This window comes from Solanum stenotomum, chromosome 5 (genome assembly GCF_019186545.1).
Source record: "Solanum stenotomum isolate F172 chromosome 5, ASM1918654v1, whole genome shotgun sequence".
Lineage (NCBI taxonomy): Eukaryota > Viridiplantae > Streptophyta > Magnoliopsida > Solanales > Solanaceae > Solanum > Solanum stenotomum.
In genome coordinates, this window is record NC_064286.1 from 13,619,405 (window position 1) to 13,641,829 (window position 22,425).

The 22,425-nt window shown below is 37.6% G+C and overlaps 1 protein-coding gene across 1 annotated transcript; it reads left to right on the top strand.

Annotated features, from left to right (window-relative positions):
- The first annotated feature begins 357 nt into the window (after window positions 1-357).
- On the top strand, window positions 358-22,417 carry LOC125865220 (uncharacterized). Its single transcript, XM_049545427.1, has 5 exons — window positions 358-817; window positions 1,926-2,351; window positions 3,350-3,442; window positions 20,813-20,952; window positions 21,879-22,417. Exons 1-5 carry the CDS (start codon window positions 434-436, stop codon window positions 22,318-22,320), a joined length of 1,485 nt encoding a protein of 494 aa, XP_049401384.1. The 5' UTR covers window positions 358-433; the 3' UTR covers window positions 22,321-22,417.
- Window positions 22,418-22,425: the final 8 nt, after the last annotated feature.

The window sequence follows — 22,425 nt, forward strand, 5'->3', positions numbered from 1 at the left end:
TATCGCATATCCAAACAAAACTTCAATTTTATCTTATGATTCCATATCATGATATCATATCATAATTTCATATCATAATATCATATTGCATGGCCAAATGGGCCATTAGAAAAAACATAAAATGAGAAAAGAGAGGAAAGAGAAGAGTAGGAAAGAGAAATAAACAAAAAAGAACAGGCAATATAATGTGGGTCAGTCAGAATCTAAATCAATAAAATATTCCCCTCATCCATAATAAATTTTTTCAAGTTTTAGGGATAGAGAGGATTTTGCGTCAATTAATTAATGGAGTGCTACGTGTCACTGTGTCAGGTCATCCTCCCAAAATTTAAATCCCCAAATGGTTACTGTAGTGGTACTCTCCCATCATCAGTTTCCTTGTGTTAATTTGTTAAGAAATAATAGCTGAACCCTAACAATTTTCATAACCAAGATGTACACAAGCATGCAATCTCCATCTCTAGACGCTTGCAAATCCTTTAAGCTCCAACAACATTTCCAATTCCTGAGAGGTAGCAGTTACCATTACACTTCACCTTCAATACATAAACCCAATTATTGCGTTTCCTGCAGGGACACTGGAAGTAGAAAGTTCGACAGTAGGGAGAGGGTGAAAGTGAATGGGAAGGGGAAGGAAAATGTGTGGAGCATTGACAACGAAATGGCAAAGACGGAGAAGGAAAGAGATAAGCCGAGGAGAGGGAGGAGAAAAAGAGGTGGAAAGAGGATGAGAAATGTTACTAGGAAAAGCAAAGGTGATAGAATTATGATCTCTAGTGCTATGTTAATGGAAGTCGAAACCGTTTTACAGACTCAGGTAAATTTTGTGTATAATTTGTAATGCAAGTGATAAATTGACTTGTATAGAGCTGAATTCTTTCAATTTGGGGTTTTGAGGTGTAGCTGATTGCTTTCTAATGGGAGTGAATTCATGAATGCAACTCGCAAATATATATATCCCTAGTAAACCTTATATGGCCTCCACTTACTTTTATTTTGTTATCCCAATGTAATTTTGTGCTGTGGTCTTCTCCTGTCATGCAGTCTACTTCATTTGTTTACGGAATTTGGGACAAACTCTTATGTTTATAACTTTATTTTGACTCAAGTATGAGCATGCTTCCAGCATTTAGCAACCAAAGGTGTCTGTACATGTTGGAGCATGTCGTATGGACATTGGCCCATTTGCCACATGATAAGACGTTCATGTGAGCTGTGAAATTGGGGATGACTTGGCGTTTCTGTCAGCAGCTGGAATGACTGCATGTGCGAGCTGACATATGCGCAAGTTGTCTGTCTTATATCCAATTAGATATAACAGAAAAACACATGGCAAGTCATGGAACGTTCCGCTATTGAAAGTAGTTTGCTAGCTTACCAGGGTGATTTGTGGTTTCGACTATTAGAGGGGCAAGGTCTTTGAGGAAGTTGATTATACCTTTAAGATCTACTTGTAGTGGGGTCCAATCAGCTGATTGTGAACATTAATGTGATGAAGTTTTCTTTGAAATCATACTGTTGTTAGCTTTTTCAGAATTGTGTTGAAAGTACAAAGTTAGTTCATAAATTCTTATATTGAAGTACAGCTACAGTGTTTATTTTCAAGACACCTGCTATTAATGCCTTTCAAGTCAATGATGGGTAGGTTCTAGGAATGTCAGAAATTTAGGAAGTGTGATGAATTTTAGACAGGTAGAGCATAGCTTGAGATGACAAAGTGAACATGGTGATTTCAAACATATTATAGAGGAGTTATCATTTTGCCTGGCGTAGATACTTCACAGCTACTTCCAGTTAGCCCAAACTGACTTTTATGTTGATGCATTATTCATGAGAGTATAATCAAAATTATGTCTGTTCAACTTTTAGGTTTTCTTTGGTTTTTTCTCTCTTCCCAAATTCATAGATGTATGCTTTCGTTTCAGGAACCTGTTATCTTACCTTCATGGAATACATTTATTAGTAGTGTCAGTGGGATATGGAAGGGAGTTGGAGCTGTTTTTTCTCCCATCACGGCAGAGATGGAACCTATTGAGATTGGCAACAAGAATGAACACCTCTTTGACTGCTATACTCTCTCTCGTATTGATATAGAGCCATCTCCTTCTGTCAGTCAAAGATCTCTAATTCGAAGGAAAGTAAATTGGGTAACAGTGAATCCACACGGGGAAGTTTCAGAATCGAATGGGGGTAACAACAGAAGCACAGATGCAGCATCGTCCTTCGATATACATGACGCCCCTGATAGAAAATCAAGAAATTTGCCAAAGTTTGAATCTTTTGACTTTGGAAAGACTGATATTATGGAGGAAGACATTATGGGAATGGAACCTGGTCTTGTTTTCTTTGAGGTAAAGCTAACTTGGTGTTTATGACATTGGTTCTCTATTGTGTTAATTTTGTGATGCCATTAATGGTGATTATGGTTCCTAGTGCTTTTGGTCAACTCCATACTAGTTCATTTTTTTTGACAAAGGTAACAGTTTTGTGTATTAATATTTAGCACTAAAGGCTGGGATCCCAAATTTACATCATGGAGCTACATACAATTGCGTGTACTTAAAACAAAACTAAACTAGATATTTCTAACCGCTATAGGATCATCTACATACTCCGAACTACACCAATAGCAAAAAGTGATTATGCAGTTCATTTTAATCCTGTGTAAAGGACTACTACTACTCTCAAAGCATCTCATATTTCTCTCCTTCCATATGGTCCACCAAATCACTGCTGGGACAATCCTCCATCTGCTTTGGTCTGTACTGCCACTGCCTTCATTGTTCCAGCTTTCTATAGCCTGACTTGTCCTTTGTGGCATGGTCCAGTTGGTGCCCCTGAAGCTGGTAAATAAGTGCCATAGTTGTCTAACCACCTTGCAATGAAGAAACAGATGGTTGATTGTCTTTGCCTGTTGCTCACAAAAAAAACATCTAGGACACATGTATTCCCCTCTTCATTAGATTCTCCTGTGTTAGTACCGCCTCTTTAACTACCAACCGAGTAAAGACTGTCACCTTATATGGAATTTTGACTTTCCAGATAAGCTTCCAAGGCAAAAATCTGAGTTGAGTCCCCATTTGATTCAGGTTCTTGTAGGCAGAGCTAACTGTGAAGATACCTTTGCTGTGATGAATCCACCTAAGAGTGTCTTCTCCCTCTTTCAATCCTCCAAAATGGTCCAAGGTGCCATAAAATTTAGCTAGTCTATCCACCTCCCAGTCTTGTATCCTCCTTCTGTATGTTAAGTTCCATCCATGGATGGACCAAACTTCTTGCACAGTGGCCTCATGTTGCTGATTCAACAGATTACTACAGAGTTTTAGTAAAAGGTCCTATCTATTTGCAGGATGGATCTTACTCAAGAGGCCCAGTTGATATCCCAGTTGGTGAATCTGATGACTCTAACTATTATCTCTCACCAACTTTTAAGTTTGAGCAAGTAAGTTTCACATGTTATCTTGGTTAAATTTAGTTTATGCTTTTTTTTTTGCTGTGGTAATTGGTAGAAAAAGAAAAGGAATTGGAGTACATCTGCTAACAAAATTCACTTGATTGATACATGTACATACACCTAGCAATTCAACATAAAATTCAAGATATTACTTTTTCCCTTTCACTCCTTGTATGGGGAACCTTTTAGACATAACTGGTAGGAAAAGAAAAGAAATCAGAATACTTTTTACCTAAGTTGCATGAACTCTTCACTTTCAATAACACACCTGTGTCGGATTCTCCAAAAATACGCTACTTTTGGAGAATCATCCGACATGCACCCGTTGACATTTTTGAAGAGTCTAAGCAACATAACTTTTTACTAATGCAAAGAGCATTACCAAAATATGGTTGGGTTAGTAACATCCTTATCAAAAGGAAAAAGGTTAGTGACATGCTATATTGATGAGCTGATATTTACAATTTATATTAGAAGTACAAATGTCTCTTGTCAGGATTTGTAATTACAATTGGTTGCTTAAAAAATACAACTTTTTCTTGATAAAGCATTTAGTTAATGCTATGTGAGATGAGTGAAAGAATCCCCTTAGCTGCATCATTATCAATCCTAAGGAATAATTTTTTGGAGGTTTCCGACCAGAAATCTGGCATCATCATTATCAACCTAAGTGAAGGTTTCTGGAATATTTCACTACTTTTGGAGGCATTGTGTAGTATGTCACTTCCATTCTATAGAAAAGTTCGACAAGTGCCTCAATGAATCATTTATAACCTTGATTCCAGAAAGAGATGGTAAATTAGATATTAAGGATCTTTGACATATAAGTCTACTAAGAAGCATCTACAAAAATTTCGGAGACTGATTTCTTTTAGACTTAAGAAAGTCCTAGATGGCATGTTGCTGACATCCCAAAATGCATTCGCCTATGAAACAACCATATAAGAAATAAGTCTACTAAGAAGCATTGACAAGAATTTTGGGTAAGTGGTTTTGACTTAAGAAGTCCTAGATGGTATGTTGTTGGTGTCCCAAACTGTATCTACCCAAGGAGTACAGATATTAGATGCAACTGTGGTTGCAAATGAGTTTGTGGTCTCCAAGAAGAAAAATGAGGAGACAGGATTATAGTGAAAATTAAATTGGAAAAGGTATATGCCAGACCAACTGAGATTTTCTTTTTGATTTTGTGATGAACAAATATAGTTCTGAGAGAGGGTGAGACACAGATTCATTTGCATGTCTGTGGACAAATCCTATGTCTTGGTCAATGGAAGTGCCATAGGTTTCCTTGGAAGTTCAAGGTATCATGGTAAAAGGGATCCTTTATCCCATTCAAACTTGTCATGGAGGCACTCAGCAAGATAATGAATTGAGTAAAAACAGTGTGTTATTTTAAGGAATTCACAACTAGCAGGGTAATGCAGTAGGTGTATATTTTGCTATTTGCAGATTCTTGAAGTTTGCTTTTAGTTATTGCAGTAACTTTTAGTAAAATAAGTTGTTTAGTTTAATATGAATTTGCATTTAGAATTTTAGTTAGGTTGTTTGGATTGTTGAGATATTTTAGGTTGTTTTAAATTTGATTATGTGTTTTATGTTCGCTATTTAAAGCTCCTCAATGCTTCATAAAATTATTGACATCAATTGAAAGGTACTGAAAGCCATTTCAATCCATTGAGAGACATTTTCAATCCTTTTGTACTGCCCCATTTTAAAAAAAAAACACCTACAGTGGTATCAATTGCTTCATTGATCTCTGTGAATTCTTTCAAAGAACTACCATACCATTTTTAACCCGTAAGGGCTACTCTTTTAACCCCTAAGGGCTACCTTTTATCCCGTTAGGGCTACCCATTTTAACCCGTCAGGGCTACTATTTTCAACCCGTGCTTTATTCAACGCACAGGCTTTTCTAAGACAATTTTTAACCACAAAATAATGGCAAGTAGCAGTCTCTCTTTGAATGCACCAAAAAATTTCACAGGCGAAAACTATCAAATTTGGTTTGTGAGAATAAAACCAGATTTTGAAACCTATGTGATATGTGATGTTGTGAAGGATGAAAAATCTTTGCAAATCCTACAAAAGTTTAGATTAAGCACTTCCAAAAAAACTTCTACACAAGACAATGTCATGGAATGTGTTTTTGAATGCACAAAATCAAAAGAAGAAAAAGAAAAAAGAAGAAATTTTGCAAGTTAAAAATAATGAAAAGAATCCAGCATCAACTACCAAAGCAAAAATTGAGGAGGGGCATTTTTTCAATTGCTGTAACTAAAGCAAAAGAGGTGTGTTGAAGTTTGCTTTTAGTTATTGTAGTAACTTTTAGTAAAATACGTTGTTTAGTTTAATATGAATTTAAATTTAGAATTTTAGTTAGGTTGTTTGAATTGTTGAGATATTTTAGGTTGTTTTAAATTTGATTTTGTGTTTTATGTTAGCTATTTAAAGCTCCTCAATGCTTCATAAAATTATTGAAATCAATTGAAAGCTACTGAATGCCATTTTCAATCCTTTTGTGCTGCCCCATTTTAAAAAAAAACACCAACACAGATTATACACTTGTATTATGTGATGTCGAGATCAACACTATTTTCTGTGAGAACTTTATGGTTTCAAGCAGTATAGGGACAAAGATAAAGTTGAAGATGTATAAAATCATTTCAAAAGAAGTAATTTTAGCCTTTCCATGGAGGGCAGATGATGGAATCTTTTTATTGGATTATCCAGCACCTTCCAGTGCATACAAGTCTTTCATCTGGGTCCCCAACAATTTCATGTATCTTCATCTTCTGCTAGTAAGCTGAAAGGGTTATGGAAGGTGAAAAATCCGATATTACACACGAATTTGGATGATAGTGTTAGTAGAGGTAAAACAAGGAAGGTTCCTGCTATTTCACACAAATGAAGCTAAAGTTAGTTTCTTGGAATGTCGGCGGATAAAACTGTCAGAACAAGAGAAGCCTTTTCAAGTTGCTGTTAAAAAAAAAATGAGGGGCTATTTTTTATTGTTTACAAGAAACTAAGGTCGAATAATGGAGTCATAGGAATGCCGGCAAATGGGTTGATATTTTGGTACAAAAGGGGGCATTATTATTATTTGTGGGATGAAATAATCTAATATGCTCAATTGCTGTCGAGAGGTTCACACTCCATCACCTTTTATTTGTAAATTATTTGAACAATTTTTCTTTACCCTCTCTGCAGTAAACGCTCCACATAACAAAATGAAAATAAATTATATCTGGCTTGAGCTTAGGGCTGTCCGGGGCCTATCTGTGAGTCCATGGGTGATGTGTGGTGACTTTAATGTCACCAGATTCTCTGGCGAAAGACGTCACAACAGCAACATTTCCTTTAGTATGACTGGTTTCTCGAATTTCATCGAGGAATTGGAATTAAATCTTGTCGATCTTCCACTGTCTATCGGGGAATTTACATGGTCAAGAGTTGCTAATTCCACCCATATTATTTTTATTGATAGATTTCTCTTCTCTCCGGCGTGGATGATCATTTCAGCTTTATTGAACAGTCTACCCTTCCATGAGTATGTTCTAACACATTCTTATTTTAAGTTTGAACATATGTAGTTGGAGGTGGAGGGTTTTGTGGATCCTATAAAGGAGTGGTGGGCTTCTTTTTAAGCCCACGCTAGCCCTGATTTTGTTTTTTGCTACCAAACTGATGCTACTAAAAGGAAAGCTCAAAGACTGGAATATCAATACCTTTGAGCATCTTGAAATCAGAAAGTCAAGCATTCTATATGACATCTATCATCTTGACGAAGAATCCGAGTCAAGAGACTTTAACCGAGGAAGAATTAATGCAAAAAGAAGGACACCAAATGGAACTGGAAGACATTGCTAGGAATGCAAATAACTGGAAGACATTGCTAGGTAAAAGGAGATTTTTGGATGCAAAAGACATTGCTAGGAATGCAAATAACTGGAAGACATCGCAGATACAATCATATTGGTAAATTGAAAATCAATGAGTATTGGTGGAAGATGAGAATACCAATCTCCACGAAGTTATGGCTCTTTATACCTCTCTTTACTTTTATTCGGAGAGACATAGACCGTCTTTGTCTGATACCAATCTTTTAGTTCTGTTAGAAGAGGACAATAATGCTCTTCTAAGATCATCCGAGGAAGAGGAAGTGTTGGGGCCTATAAATGACTGGAGAACAAGTGATAAGAGAATTGCAGGAGCTTAACTGGAAACTTGAGAATTCTAAGCTAACCAGGAATTCTACAGAGGAACTTAAGTAGAATAACTAGGTAATTGAATGTCAGATGAGAAATGGAAGAAAAAGAAGATATAGAACAGCATTGTAATTGATTTCATTACTGAATGTAAGGAATAGGAATACAATGCTCTATACTTGAAAGTTTCCACTAGTCTGTTATGAGTTATGACCCCCATTCCTGCTAGCAACTAACTGCTTTTCCCAACTAACTGTGCTGATGTGGACTAACTAACTAACTATCTGAAATACTTGTATCAATACTCACATATGCAAAGGATCCTTGCCCACAAGGATCAAAATCAGGAAATCTGGTCCTGAGAACATTAAGGAACTCCCAAGTGGCATGATCAGCAGTCAAGCCAGTCCATTTAACTAGAACCTGGGCAACTGCCTTAATTCATTTCTTCATCGTCCTTCTCTGCAGAATAGATTCAGGCTTGGGACAAGAGGGACTGGCGATATTAGTTGACGGTGGACAAAACAATCTGATCAGGAATCTCATAACACTTTTTCAAAAGAGACACATGTATGGTAGGGTGGATCTTCACAGTTGGAGGGAATAACAATGTATAAGCCACAGTTTCAACCCTTCTATAATCTGGAAAGGGCCATAGTACCTGGCAGCTAGCTTGTGGTAGGGACTAGAAGAGAGTGTAGATTGTTTGTAGGGTTGAACCTTAAGGTAGACCCAATCACCACTGCAAAGCTCCTGTCACTCCTGTGCAGATCAGCTTGCTGTTTCATCCTCCTGGGGAGGTGATGCTTGAGTAGCTGTAGTTTCAGTTCCCTTTGAATCAATGTGTTGTCCACGTCAGATGAAGCAGACTCACCCTGCAAGTAAGGCAAATGTAATGGTGGAGGTCTACCATAAAAGGCTTCATAAGGAGTGGTCTGAATAACAGTATGAAAGGAAGTGTTGTACCAATACGCAGCACTTTATTATGGAGGGCATTAATAGAATGTTAGGTAAGGCTATAAGGCAAAGAAACAAAGCTGGATTCAAGATTTTTCGGCCTCCATTTGGACCCCTACTAACCCGGAAATCTCTCATATTCTATACGTGGACAACATTCTGATTCCCTATAATGCTGTGATCTGAAAAATACTTTTCCTAAGGGCTATCCTCCTATCCTTTGAAATTGTGTCTAGGCTCCACATCAAGTACTCCAAAAGTTCTCTTCATCCCGTGGATATGGTCCATAATATGGATCTTTTGTCTGACATTTTTGTATGCAATATTGACTATCTGCCTACTAAATATTTAGGGTTGTTTCTTGGGGATGTACTTGAGAGGTGAAAAGAAACTCTCCATCTTGAAAGGAAGCATCTCTCTTGAGGTGATTGACTTATTCTCATCATCCATATTCTGGACTCATTATTTGGATACACCATAGCCCTATTTCCAATTCCGGGCTCAATAATCAAAAGAATTGACAAGCTAGACAGAGAGTTCTTATGGCATGGCAACAAGGATGAGAGAGCTTTTAATTTAGTCAAATTTAGCATTGTTGTTAAGAGCAAGAAACATAGAGGTTTGGGGATTCCAAACTTGAAGAGCTACAACAAGAGTCTTCTGTGCAAATGGCTGGGGAGGTTCAACTGTGAGGAGAAAGCTTTACGGAGGAGTCAGTCTCTAAGTTCGGCATGTTGAACTATTGGATCATAAACCTACTTTTTCTCCACTTTGGTTGGGTATCTTGAAGCATATATGGAATGTTCTTATCAAATTCAAACCTGGTAGTAGCAAATGGGGCAACAATTAAATTCTGGCATGACTCGTGGCTTGACCATTCACTGTCTAGCCATTTTGGAAGAACATGGTACCGCACAAGGTTAAATGCTTCTTTTGGTTAGTTGCAAATGAAGAACATGGTACTGCACCCGTCTCGGATTCTCCAAAAATACACTACTTTTAGCGAATCCGACACATCCATTAACATTTTTGAAGAGTCCGAGCAACATAGCTTACCCTAAAGAACCTGCAGAGAAGGGGTTTTCAGTTGTGTTATAGATGTTGCCTTTGCAAAGAGAAGGAAAAGGATAAAATCATTTGTTTCTACACAACAAGTTCACTGCTCAGCTATGGGCTCTTTTATTCAACATCACAGGCCTTAAGTGGTGCTGATACAATGCTTTAGATAATTATAAATGTTAAAAAGTAGTTAGTACTATTCATTAGTCACCAAAACAGTTATTACTGTTCACTATTATTAGAGTTTGTTAGAAGCCGTTATTTTGTTAGCTGTAGTATTAGATTCCAATTCAGTTCTATTAATAGAGATGTAATATAATTGTAAATCATTGAATGATATATGATAATTCTTCTCTTCTCTCTTTTACTCTGTTCTTCTTAGCTTCTATCTTGGAATTCCCTGATATAGCTATCTTCTTCTTCGAGTTTCATCCTCCTAGTTGATATTATCCTTTCGATTACTGGTAATTGGATCAATTGGTATCAGAGCTACTGGTCCTCGCCTCCTCGGCTAAGAAATCATGGTTGCTCGGGACAAAAATCAAGACAGATCTTCAGAGGAAATGGAGGGAAAATTGTCTCAGATACATGAACAATTGCAGAAGTTGATGGAAGGTATGGTGAATATGAATGATAGAAATGTACAAACTGATAAGGAATTAATGGAGATCAAGCAAGCCTTAGAAAATGCGAAACAGAAGGATGAGGAAATGGATCAGAATAGAGCAGAATCATTTGTGGGTGGAGACAGAGCACAAGGGTTTTGCAATGCAACTGGGGATTTCCAAAATTCTAATGGTAAATTTCTTACCCAATGTTCTAAACTTGATTTTCCTAGATTTTCTGGGTCAGATTTGAGAGCATGGTTATATAAGGTGGATCAGTTTTTTGCCATGGATGAAGTTCCATATGATCAGAGGGTGAGAGTAGCTTCTATCCATTTGGATGGTGAAGCTATTGCTTGGCATAGATCATACTTGAAGTCTAGGAACTCAGTTATAGACCCTTCTTGGTCTTAGTATATGTTGGCTGTTAATGAAAGATTTGGGGAGGAATTTGAAGATTCCATGGAAGCTATTAAAAATCTACAACAAATTGAGGATGTTAGAACATGTCAGGCTGAGTTTGATAGGTTTTTGAATGGAGTTGATTTGTCAAATGAAAATGCTATCAGCTGTTTCCTGGGAGGGTTAAAACCTGAGCTCAACAAAGCTATTATAATGCAAGCACCCAAAACCTTAATGCAAGCCTACAAGTTAGCTAAGTTGCAGGAAGAGGTTTTTGATTCTCAAGCTAAGTCTTGGGGAATTAGTAGAACCAGCAGGAATCAGACTGGTCTTCTCCCTACTCCATCTAGGTTTCAGGGTGTACAAAAACCTACTTTTTTTTATAACCGAGAAACAAAAACCTACTTTTTCCAGCACAACTGTCAAGAAACCTTATGAATCAAATGCTAACAGATTCAGTAATGGTAATATGGTAATACTGGCAGAAGGTTATTGACTGCTGCTGAGATGGATGAGAAAACTCCTAAAAGACTGTGTTTCTTGTGTGATGAGAAGTATATGCCTGGGCATGTTTGTAAATCCAAGAAACAGTTGTATTTGGTTGTAGTTCTGGAAGATGGGGAGGTAATCATGGAGGAAGAAGTGTTAGAAGTGGATGAGTGCATGACAATCTCCTTACAAGCATTTATTGGAAGTACAGGTTATCAAACAATTAGAGTAACTGGATACCATGAAAAACAACCCTTACAGGTGCTTATTGATACAAGTAGTACTCATAATTTCATTGATGAGTCAATGGCAAGGAAGTTAGGTTGTAAAGCTTTGCCTATACATGAACAATCAGTAAGTGTGGCTGATGGTAGGAAGGTTCAAACTGTTGCAGTGTGTAAGAATTTGAAGTGGTTATTGCAGGGTACAACTTTTTCTTCTGATTTCCTACTACTACCATTCGGGAATGTTGACATAGTGTTGGGTGTGCAGTGGTTAAACACTTTGGGTAGGATTTTGTTTGACTTCAGAAATAGAACTATTGAGTTTGTGCACCTGGGAAGAAAACATGTTTTAAGGGGAGCCAGTAGCCAAGTCAAGACCACCAAGGCCAAATCCTTGAACAAAAAAGAGTGATGAATCAATTTAGGTCTTCATGCTTACCTTGGTGACAGATGCAACCTCTGCTTGGCAATGCAACAGTATACAAGTAACTCAAGGTACTGATATTCATCCTACCTTAATTGTTTTAATGGAACAGTTCAAATGCATCTTTGATATGCCTACTACATTGCCCCCTCATAGAGGCATCTTTGATCACAAAATACCACTCATTGCCTCAGTACTCCTGTTAGCAAAAGGCCTTATAGATATCCTGGAATGAAGAAAGATATTATTGAGAAGCTAGTACAAAAAATGCGAGATCAAGGTGTGATACAACCTAGTTCTAGTCCCTATGCTTCACCTGTAGTCCTTGTTGGGAAGAAAGATGGAAGTTGGAGGCTTTGTGTAGACTATATTCAACAGTATACAAGTAACTCAAGGTACTGATATTCATCCTACCTTAATTGTTTTAATGGAACAGTACAAATGCATCTTTGATATGCCTACTACATTGCCCCCTCATAGAGGCATCTTTGATCACAAAATACCACTCATTGCCTCAGCTACTCCTGTTAGCAAAAGGCCTTATAGATATCCTGGAATGAAGAAAGATATTATTGAGAAGCTAGTACAAGAAATGCGAGATCAAGGTGTGATACAACCTAGTTCTAGTGCCTATGCTTCACCTGTAGTCCTTGTTGGGAAGAAAGATGGAAGTTGGAGGCTTTGTGTAGACTATAGAGATCTCAATAAACTGACAATAAAGGACAAGTTTCCTATTCCTATCATTGAGGATTTGTTAGATGAACTAGGAGGAGCTGCAGTGTTCTCTAAGATTGATCTTAGAGCTGGTTACCACCAATTAAGGATGAAGGAAGCAGATACCTATAAGACAACTTTTAAAACTCATGAAGGACATTATGAATTTCTGGTTATGCCATTTGGTCTTACAAATGCACCTTCTTCATTTCAGAGTCTTATGAATGCTGTATTTAAACCACTCCTTAGGAGGTCAGTACTAGTTTTTTTTATGATATATTGGTGTACAGCAAGGATATGTCAGCTCATGTGAACCATTTACAAGCTGCATTTGATTTGATGAAGCAACATCAGCTGTTTGCCAAGGGTTCTAAGTGTGCTTTTGGGGTACCTGAGGTAGAGTACCTGGGTCATTTCATCAGTGCTAAAGGGGTACCTACTGATCCTAAGAAGATTTCTGCAGTACAGGCTTGGTCTGTCCCTACAAATATCAAACAACTGAGAGGGTTTCTTGGTTTAACATGATATTATAGGAGGTTCATTCTGAATTTTGGATCCATTGCTAAACCTCTCACTGAATTATTGAAGAAGGATAAGTTTGTATGGAATGAGGGTGCTACTACAACTTTTCATGTTCTCAAAGACGCACTAGTGACTGCACCTGTCTTAGTATTACCAGACTATGATAAACCATTCATAATTGAGACTGATGCAAGTGGTTCAGGAATTGGTGCTGTCTTGATGTAGCAAGGGCATCCAATTGCCTATATCAGTAAGTCATTGGCACCTAGACATCAGGCTATGTGTGTGTATGATAGAGAGCTATTAGCCATCATATTTGCAGTTACTAAGTGGTCTCATTACCTATTAGGAAGACATTTCATTGTGAGAACTGATCAAAAGGCACTAAAACACCTCCTGGAACAAAGTATTCATACTGATTATCAGGTTGTTGGTATTTCTAAATTGATGGCCTTCGATTTTACTATTGAGTTCAAGAAAGGGACTGACAATAAGGCTGCTGATGCCTTGTCAAGAAATCAAAGTGCTGAGTTGTTGGCTGTTTCACTCTTAACTCCTAATGATACACTTTTGGAGAGAATTAGCCTAACATGGACATCTAATGCTGAGTTGCAAGCTGTTATTCTTAAGTTACAAGCAAAGCCTTATAAATTCTATACCTGGATTGGTTCTCAACTAAGGTGGAAAGGCAGGCTAGTTGTAGGGTCTGATTTGCAGTTAAGACAAACCATTATTCAGTTGTGGTATTCAACACCACAAGGTGGTCATGCAGGTATGGATGCAACTATTAAGAGGTTACAATCCCTCTTCTACTGGAAGTCATTAGCAGCTGACATTAGGAATTTTATTCAGAAATGTAATATTTGTCAAAGGCATACGTATGATACAGCAGCTTACCCTAGACTACTTCAACCATTACCTGTTCCTGATGGTGTATGGGTTGATATCAGTCTATATTCCATTGAAGGTCTTTTTTTTTGAGAAAAGTAACTTGTATTATAAACAAAGAATACATAAGGAGTATTCTAGTAATACTTACATCCAAAAGTTGCTAAAAGAAAAGAACTCCTATGGAGGTCATAAGAACTCTAAAATACTAGGAATATCCTCTGCATCTTGAGGATATTCATGTTTACACCAAAAAAAGAAAAGAACCATGCAATTCAACTTCAAATTCTGCATAGAGCAGCTCTTGTTTTTAAAACATCTCTGGTTCCTCTCCATCCATATAGACCACCAAATGCAGGCAGGGACAATCTTCCATCTCTCCCTGTGTCCTGACTGATTCCCATCTCTGTTCCAGCAAGCTAGAGCTTCTTTGATGTTCCTTGGCATAGTCCAACTGATGCCCCTTAAGTTGATGAAAATCTGCCACAACTTCGCAACCTCTCTACAATGTAGAAAGAGATGATTTATTGTCTCGACCTCACATTCACAAAACCAACACCTGGAACAGATTTGCATGCCTCTTTTCATGAGGTTGTGTTGAGTGAGTGCAGCCTGATTGGCTAACAGCCAAGTGAAGCATGCTATCTTGAGTGGTATCTTGACTTTCCAAATCATCTTCCAAGGCCATCCACCTATATGAGTACCAGGTCTTTGTGAGCTTCTATAAGCCGAGCCAACTGAAAATCTGCCTTGCTCATCTGGATTCCAAAATAGATTGTCCTCATTTGTGTTTAGATCTTTGTACTGCCCTAGAATGTTGAGTAGCTCAACTATTTTATTGACCTCCCAATCATTTAGATGTCTTCTAAACCTTAGATCCCACCCTTGATTATCTCTCATTTCTCTGATTGTAGCCTCTTTTTGAAGGCTCATGTTGAACAAAATAGGGAACCTATTTCTCAGAGTCACCTGATCCACCCATTTGTCTTCCCAGAACAAAGTCCTTCCACCATTCCCTACCTTGATTTTGCATTTGTTAAAAAATTTGATCCATAAATTTCTAATGGATCTCCATACTCCAGATCCATAGGGTTGTGTGGATAGATTGGTGATCCACAAATTCTCCATACCAAACCTAGCCTTTATTGTTTCCTTCCAGAGAGCTTGTTCTTGTGAGGCAAATCTCCATAACCACTTCATAAGTAAGCTTTGATTCTGGATTTTCAGATTCCTTATCCCCAAACCTCCTTCCTTTTTGCTTAGAATGACTTGGTCCCACTTCACTAGATGGAATTTATGATTATTAGGATCACAATTTCCTTGCCACAAAAAATTCCTCCTAATTGCATCCATCCTATCAATCACATTTGCAGGCATATGGAAAACAGACATCATTTATGTGGGTAGAGCATCTAGCACACTGTTGATGAGTGTGACTCTTCCTCCCAAGGACAAATATTGACTCTTCCAGTTCACCAGCTTCTTCTCACACTTTTCTAGAATGTTGTTCCAGATACCTTTTTTTTTTTTTTTTTTGATTTGCACCGGGTGTCCGAGTCTCTTTGAGCCCCGACTAAAGGCATGCCAGATACCTTTTGACCTGCTCTTGTCACCCAAAGGCATGCCAAGGTATATTGTGGGGAGATCCCCTATCTTCCCCCCTAGAATATTTGCAAGCATGTTTATCCTAGGCACCTCATTGACAGGAAAGATGAAGCTCTTTCTCCAATTGATGTGTAGGCCTGAGATGGCTTCAAAAAGGATCAGAATTACTCTCAAGTACTTTAGTTGAGAGCTGTCTGCATCACAAAATATCAATGTGTCATCAGCATACTGTAAGTGGGAGATGGCCAGACCTTGTCTGTTATTCATATTAGCATTGAATCCTCTTATCCATCCTCTTGTTTGGGCTGTTCTGAGCATGTCATTTAGGCCCTCCATCGCCAGGATAAAGCTGTCATTTTAGTAGTGGTGGACAGATTCAGTAAGTCTGGTCACTGCATTGCTATTGCACATCCTTACACTGCTGAAGCTGTAGCTCAGTGTTTTCTGGACAATGTTTTCAGATTGCATGGTGTGCCAACTTCTATAGTAAGTGACATAGATCCCATTTTCTTGAGTTCTTTTTGGCAAGAGTTATTTACATTGCAGGGGGTCTTACTACATAAATCTACAGCATACCATCCCCAAACTGATGGTCAAACAGAGGTTCTTAACAGAACCTTGGAGACATATTTGAGATGTTTTTGTTCTGATAGTCCTCACACTTGGGCTACTCAACTACCTCTTGCTGAATGGTGGTACAACACTACATACCACTCTACCTTAAAATGTACACCTTATGAAGTTCTATATGGTCAAAAACCACCAATACACTTGCCTTACTTGGCTGGTGAGTCTTCTAATGACATGGTTGATAGATCTCTGGTAGCTAGAGAGGCTGTGATAGCACTGCTCAAGCTCCATTTAACTAGAGCACAACAAAGCATGAGGGATAAAGCTATCAAACACAGGTCTGATAGGCAATTTATGGAGGGAGATTGGGTTTACTTGAAGTTGTAACCTTACAGGCAGATTTCAGTGGCTTCTAGGCCTTTCAACAAGCTTGCTGCAAAGTATTTTGGTCCTTACTTTTTTTTTCTTTTTTTTTTAATCACCGAGAAATCCGTCTGTGACCCGCCCTTTGGACTAATCACAAACTTCTAAACTCGGTGGATAATGGGCCCGCCCCTCTACCCTTCTCCACTTAAATACCGGGCTTCGCTTTGCATGGTGTGGGGCTTGAACATTTTGGTCCTTACTTGGTCCTTTATAGAGTTAGTGCAGTAGCTTACATGTTGCTTTTACTTGCTGATGTCCTTATTCATCCTGTGTTTCATGTCTCCCAGCTGAAAAAGTGTTATGAGGTTCCTACAGTCATTAATCATCCCCCCGTATTACATCTTTCAAGCCCTTATTGTCCCATTCCTGAGTCGGTATTGGAGAGAAGGATGGTCAAGAAGGGTAATAAGGCTGTGTGTCAAGTCTTGGTTCAATGGTCTGGCTTGGATGCTTCTCAGGCTACTTGGGAGTTCCTATGTGAGCTGCAACACAGATTTCCTGCATTTCACCCTTGAGGACAAGGGTGGTTTCCATTGGGGTATTGATACAATGCTTTAGATAATTAGAAATGTTAAAAAGTAGTTAGAACTGTTCATTAGTCACCAAAACAGTTATTGCTGTTCACTGTTATTAGAGTTTGTTAGAAGCAATTATTTTGTTAGCTGTAGGATTAGATTCCAATTCAGTTCTATTAATAGAGATGTAATACAATTGTAAATCATTGAATGATATATGATAATTCTTCTCTTCTCTCTTTTACTCTGTTCTTCTTAGCTTCTATCTTGGAATTTCCCTGATATAGCTATCTTCTTCTTCGCGGTTCATCCTCCTAGTTGATATTATCCTTTCGATTACCGGTAATTGGATCAGGTGCATCGAGAAAGGATTCACCTATGCTCTCTCTGGAACACCATCTTGCTTGCTATTTGGTGGGTCATGTAAAAGGAATGGAAAAATCGAATTTTTGAGAATAGGGAGGATACTATGCTTAACATCAATAACCATTGGATATTTTTGCTTAGGCTTTTGTGCAACATGACTACATCAGATGTAGATGATAGTTCGGTCATTGTTGACTTTTTAGCTCATTACATGACTTGTAATGTTTGTAGTTTTTGGTTATAACTCTTTCCCAGTACCTTCTTTATGTTGGTTCTATGTATAAAATGTTACGCTTTACCCATAAAAAGGAAGATGTGTAAAATCATTCCAATTGGTTAAGTAGTAGATTACACAGAGCGGCTGACAAAGATTTTTAGTAGTATGGGATGAGTTTGATAAGTTACTTTGAACTTTTGTATATCTCATAAAGGACTATGTGATACCTATAATTGCAAATGTTGATAAGAGGTCAACAAGATTGCAAAGCAATGTTTATCAAAAGAAAGTATGCTGCATTAATTAAGAGGACCCTCTATAGATGCCCTTGTTGCACAATTAAAAATTGCTGATATAATTTTTATGGGATGCTAGTGGAGGGGTGAAAAATTACCATTTAATCAAATTGAACCATAACATCTATGATGAAGGTGGAGATTTTTGAGGATGGAACTAAGGATTTTTCAACGGAGCTCTCTTTGGGAATAGATCTGGAGGTTTGATGTAAATGGCCGCGCCCTCTAGAGGAGGGTTATCATTGATAAATTTGGGGTGCATGTAGAATGTGTAGATGACAAACAACAGGAAAAATCTGATAACATAGCCCGTAGCCATATCATATACTATAGTATTGTGGAACGGTGGAAGGCTCGCCATGAATGTTACATTTAAAGCTGGCAATGAACAAGAATATGTTTTGGAAGCAGAAATAATGTAGAGTGCAGATAAGATGGATCCTATGGAACCTCAGAATCAAAAGAATTTGCAGGAAGATAAGAGAGTTCAATTGTTTGATTAGATTGTTATACAAACCCATGGATACCAGAAATTGGAAACGCTGAAAGATGGTGTGTTTTATAGTGAATTTCTTTCTATAGTAGGCTGACAAAATGGGAGAAAGGAATTTTTGTCATTCCTCAAAATAGGTATAAGTTAGGGCACCAAAGAAAAGTTTTATTTGGAAAACAACATTGCGAGCCATTCTGATGATTGAGAACTTGAAGAAAAGGACAAGCTACATTATCAATGCTTCATGCATAAGAAGGTGAGAACATGAATTGTTTGCTGATTAGTTAATGTACAAGTTGAATGGGTTAGTGACAGGATCTATTAGAGATGTGTTATTCAGATTAGTTAATGTACAAGAAGATGAGGATGTCAGTCATTTGCTGATCTATGCCTGCTTGCATGGAGGCTACAGTGAATTTGTGGAATATGTTCACAGCTGAATGGCTTGTGCCAGGATCTATTAAAGATGTGTTACTGGGATGGAAGTTCAAAAAGAAGAGGTGGAAAAGAAGGGCATGAAAAATGAAACTTTGAAGGTCATGTGGACCATATGGAAATTAAAAGATAGAGGAGCATTTAAATGAGTTGAAAATTCTTTTGTCAAAATTTGTGGAACTTCTTTGTTTTATGCACACTTACAGAGCACATATGGGAGTCCAATCAATATTGATGGCTGGATGCTCTTTACAGCAAATAATGCCTTCTTTTTAAAAGAATTTATAGATCTATATGCAATTTGCATACTAGTTTTTACCCCATCATGTAAATAAACTTTAATCTTTTCCCCAAAAAAAAGTATTTGTTGTTTTGTAGTATCATGGTTTTGGGAATAGGACCTAGGTTCGAGAGATGTTTTTTTTTTTGTGCGCACAAATGACATAAAACAATCTTGTTAAAGGCTCGTTTAATATGTGTTTAACTGTTGAAACTTGAATCTAGGTGAAGTCCAGTTTAGGCGTTTCACCTTGTTTAGGTGGCGCTTTGGAGCACACGAGGCCTCATGTCATGTGTCTCATTGTCCATGTTCTTTGTCTTAAGGAGAGTAAAACCAATAAACATTGTTGAAAGTGATATACCAGTTGTAACTTGTAAGCTGATTGTTAAGAACGAATATTTGGTGATAACAAATAGGAAGTTAGAAATTTTGTATCAAAAGGAACGTAAACATGCTTCTTTGCATCTAGTCAGAACTTTGGAATGGTTAAATATTTATTACCATGATTTTACTTAATCTACTTTATGTAATGGTAATTATTTCAATTATTTGTTCGGATAATTGTTGCTTGTGTTTAAGGTTATTTTTTCTTGCATTACATGCTTCTGTTATTTTTTCCATTCAGTATCTTTATTGAAAACCTATGCTTTAGTCTTTAAATTCCTCTTGTGTTTCTTGTCCTTCGATTTATGTTATTATATGTGTGTTGTGCACTTCAATTTTCGTATTATTTTGTGGTAGTTATTGTTCATTTTCTTCAAATTGCTTTATCATGCTTTATGTAGTATTTTGCCATGACTTCTTGCATTTCCTTTATTTTGTTTTACTGGACTGCTTTGTTCTGCTTTTCCTTGAGCTGAGGGTCTATCTAAAACAACCTCTCTACCTCCCGATGTAGGGGTAAGGTTTGCATACACTCTATCCTCCCCATGCTTTACTTGTGGAATTACACTGGGTGTGTTGTTCTTGTGGTACTTTTTGTTTGGGAACACTTGCTGAAAGGCATGAGAGCCAACTGTTAGCTTTGTTGACTTCCTTCTTCACCTAGTAGTGGCTTTCCAAAGACGGGACCTTTTGTTATCACTATATGCACTCAATAACCAATTACTTGCTTCCAATCAGTCTCGACAATATAACTAGCTCTTATTTCCATATAGTCTATCAACTTCAAATCTCCTCTTTAGCTTCTTCTAGGATTTGATGAATGTCCCCATTTCCTTTAGTGCTCTTTTAATTTTAATTAACTCTTGGAATATCTCAACTCACTCTCTTCTTCTTGCGGGTGTTTGGGGGTGGGGTGAGGGAGATGCATTCAATCTGTGTTCTTGAAGTCAATGTGAGTGACCTAAACAGTGCTTTAAACAACAGCTATTTATCATGACCTTTTTTTTTCACTAGTTGAGTGAGCTCGTTTGTTCCCTTAATTTAAAATGACACTTGGAAGCAACACTAGCACCATTTTGTACCTAGTGTTCTGTTTTAATTTTTCTTTGAGAGAGATGTCAAAAGCAATCCTACTTATCAGTTTCCCTTCTTAAGCGTTGCTATGTAAAATATCTCCTATCTTATCAGTTTCCACTAACAACATTATCCTAGTGTAATGTTTGGTTTATACATCCCTTGGAAGCAAAGTTAATTTCTCTTCCCTTATTTTCCTTTACAGTGTCTGGTAAAAGGTTGTCACAAGAGACTCCGCATGGTGCACACAATAGAGTTTAGTAATGGGGGTTCAGACATCCAAATATTGAGGGTTGCTATGTATGAAGAGCAGTGGGTTAGTACTGCTAATCTAGCTGACCAAAGGTATCGGTATCTTTTATTTGATTGCTATAGGTTGTAATTCTGAAATGTTAATTTGTTCACTTCTGTAATCCTTCAATATAATGTCTGGCGTGGGCCAAAATCTATTGTTGTAAGTTGGCCAAATATATAGGTGGCCCCTCAAAGTTTGTTCCCAGCCTCATTCTAACACCTTATATGCCTATTGAACACTCCAACCTCACCAAAAATGTGCCTATTGGGCAACACACTCAACATATGTTAGTAAGTTCAGGCGTGTGAGATCAATTGCTTCATATGTTGCAAATCAGACCAATAAGATAAATACATGTCAATAAAGAAAAAAAGAAAGACACCTCACAAAATAAATCCTAACCCCCTCTCTTTCTCCTTCTTCCTCCAAACATCCCTCTCAGCGCCCAACTCCACTGCAACATTTGGTTACTGACCACCATTTGTGGAGTTAGAATAGGTAGAGATTTTTCCGGACTGAAGGAGGATACTGGACCAATAATTATCTCTCACCTCATTATGTAACAACATCCTTTCAGTTTGAAACATATTTTAATGTAATGGATACTTATAAAGCCTGTATTTTGCATTCTGTTCTGCATGACAGGACTACTACTCCCTCTGTGTTCCATTTTATATGACGTTCTTGTCTTTTTAGTCTCTTTAAAAAAGAAAGACTCCTTTTCATATTTAGAAGCTTTTTATCTTTAAACTTTTCACATCACCCTTAAGAACATGCTGTTATAACCAATATAAAATGGCTCTTCTTTAAAAAAAGAAGTTCTATTCTCACAGAAATGTCATGACCATAATTTGTAAAAGTACTTTTGGTATGTATTAAAAGTCCCTTTTGAACTTCATATTTAGTCAAGTATGACCATATAAAATGAAATGGAGGAAGTATTAAATCTTCTAATCATTTCTTTTGAGAATAATAGTGATATGGAGCTGGACGTGAAGCCCTTTTCTCAAAGACGAAGAGTCCAACCATCAGAGCTGACTGGATCTTGGAAAGTGTTTGAGATGAGTGCAACACCTATCTACGGTGAGGACAACACAACGGAAACAACTCAGGGAATGCCGTATGTTTACCTATGCACGGAAAACCTGAAGAAGAGAAGCCTCCCAGAAAATCCAGTGTACTTTGGAGAAGAAGAATTGTTAGACATGCAGGATGCAACACTTCTTTGGCTACCAGGAGGCGTTACGAGTTATGTTGATGTGAACAAGGATGGGACTCTATGTATAGGAGTTGGGTGGTATTCAGATGAAGGAGTGAACCTTGTTATGGAAAGAGATTATGAAGCAGATGGCAAACTGAAAGAGGTTCGATCGAAGTCAGAGATGAAGAGAAGATGGACTAATCCACCACCCATGTAAAATTTTCTTTCTTTTGCTTTGAATAAAGGTCATGTCCCAGTTTTGAATCCATGGTCACATAAATGGAATTCAAGTTTCATGCATTCACACATTAGAAGCCAGTTT

Excerpts from the sequence above, each read along its gene's own strand:
- LOC125865220 (XM_049545427.1), top strand. The coding sequence starts at position 434 with ATGTACACAAGCATGCAATCTCCATCTCTAGACGCTTGCAAATCCTTT. Across the intron at positions 2,352-3,349 it reads CTGGTCTTGTTTTCTTTGAG|GATGGATCTTACTCAAGAGG; the intron begins GTAAAGCTAACT and ends ATCTATTTGCAG. Across the intron at positions 20,953-21,878 it reads GCTAATCTAGCTGACCAAAG|TGATATGGAGCTGGACGTGA; the intron begins GTATCGGTATCT and ends TGAGAATAATAG.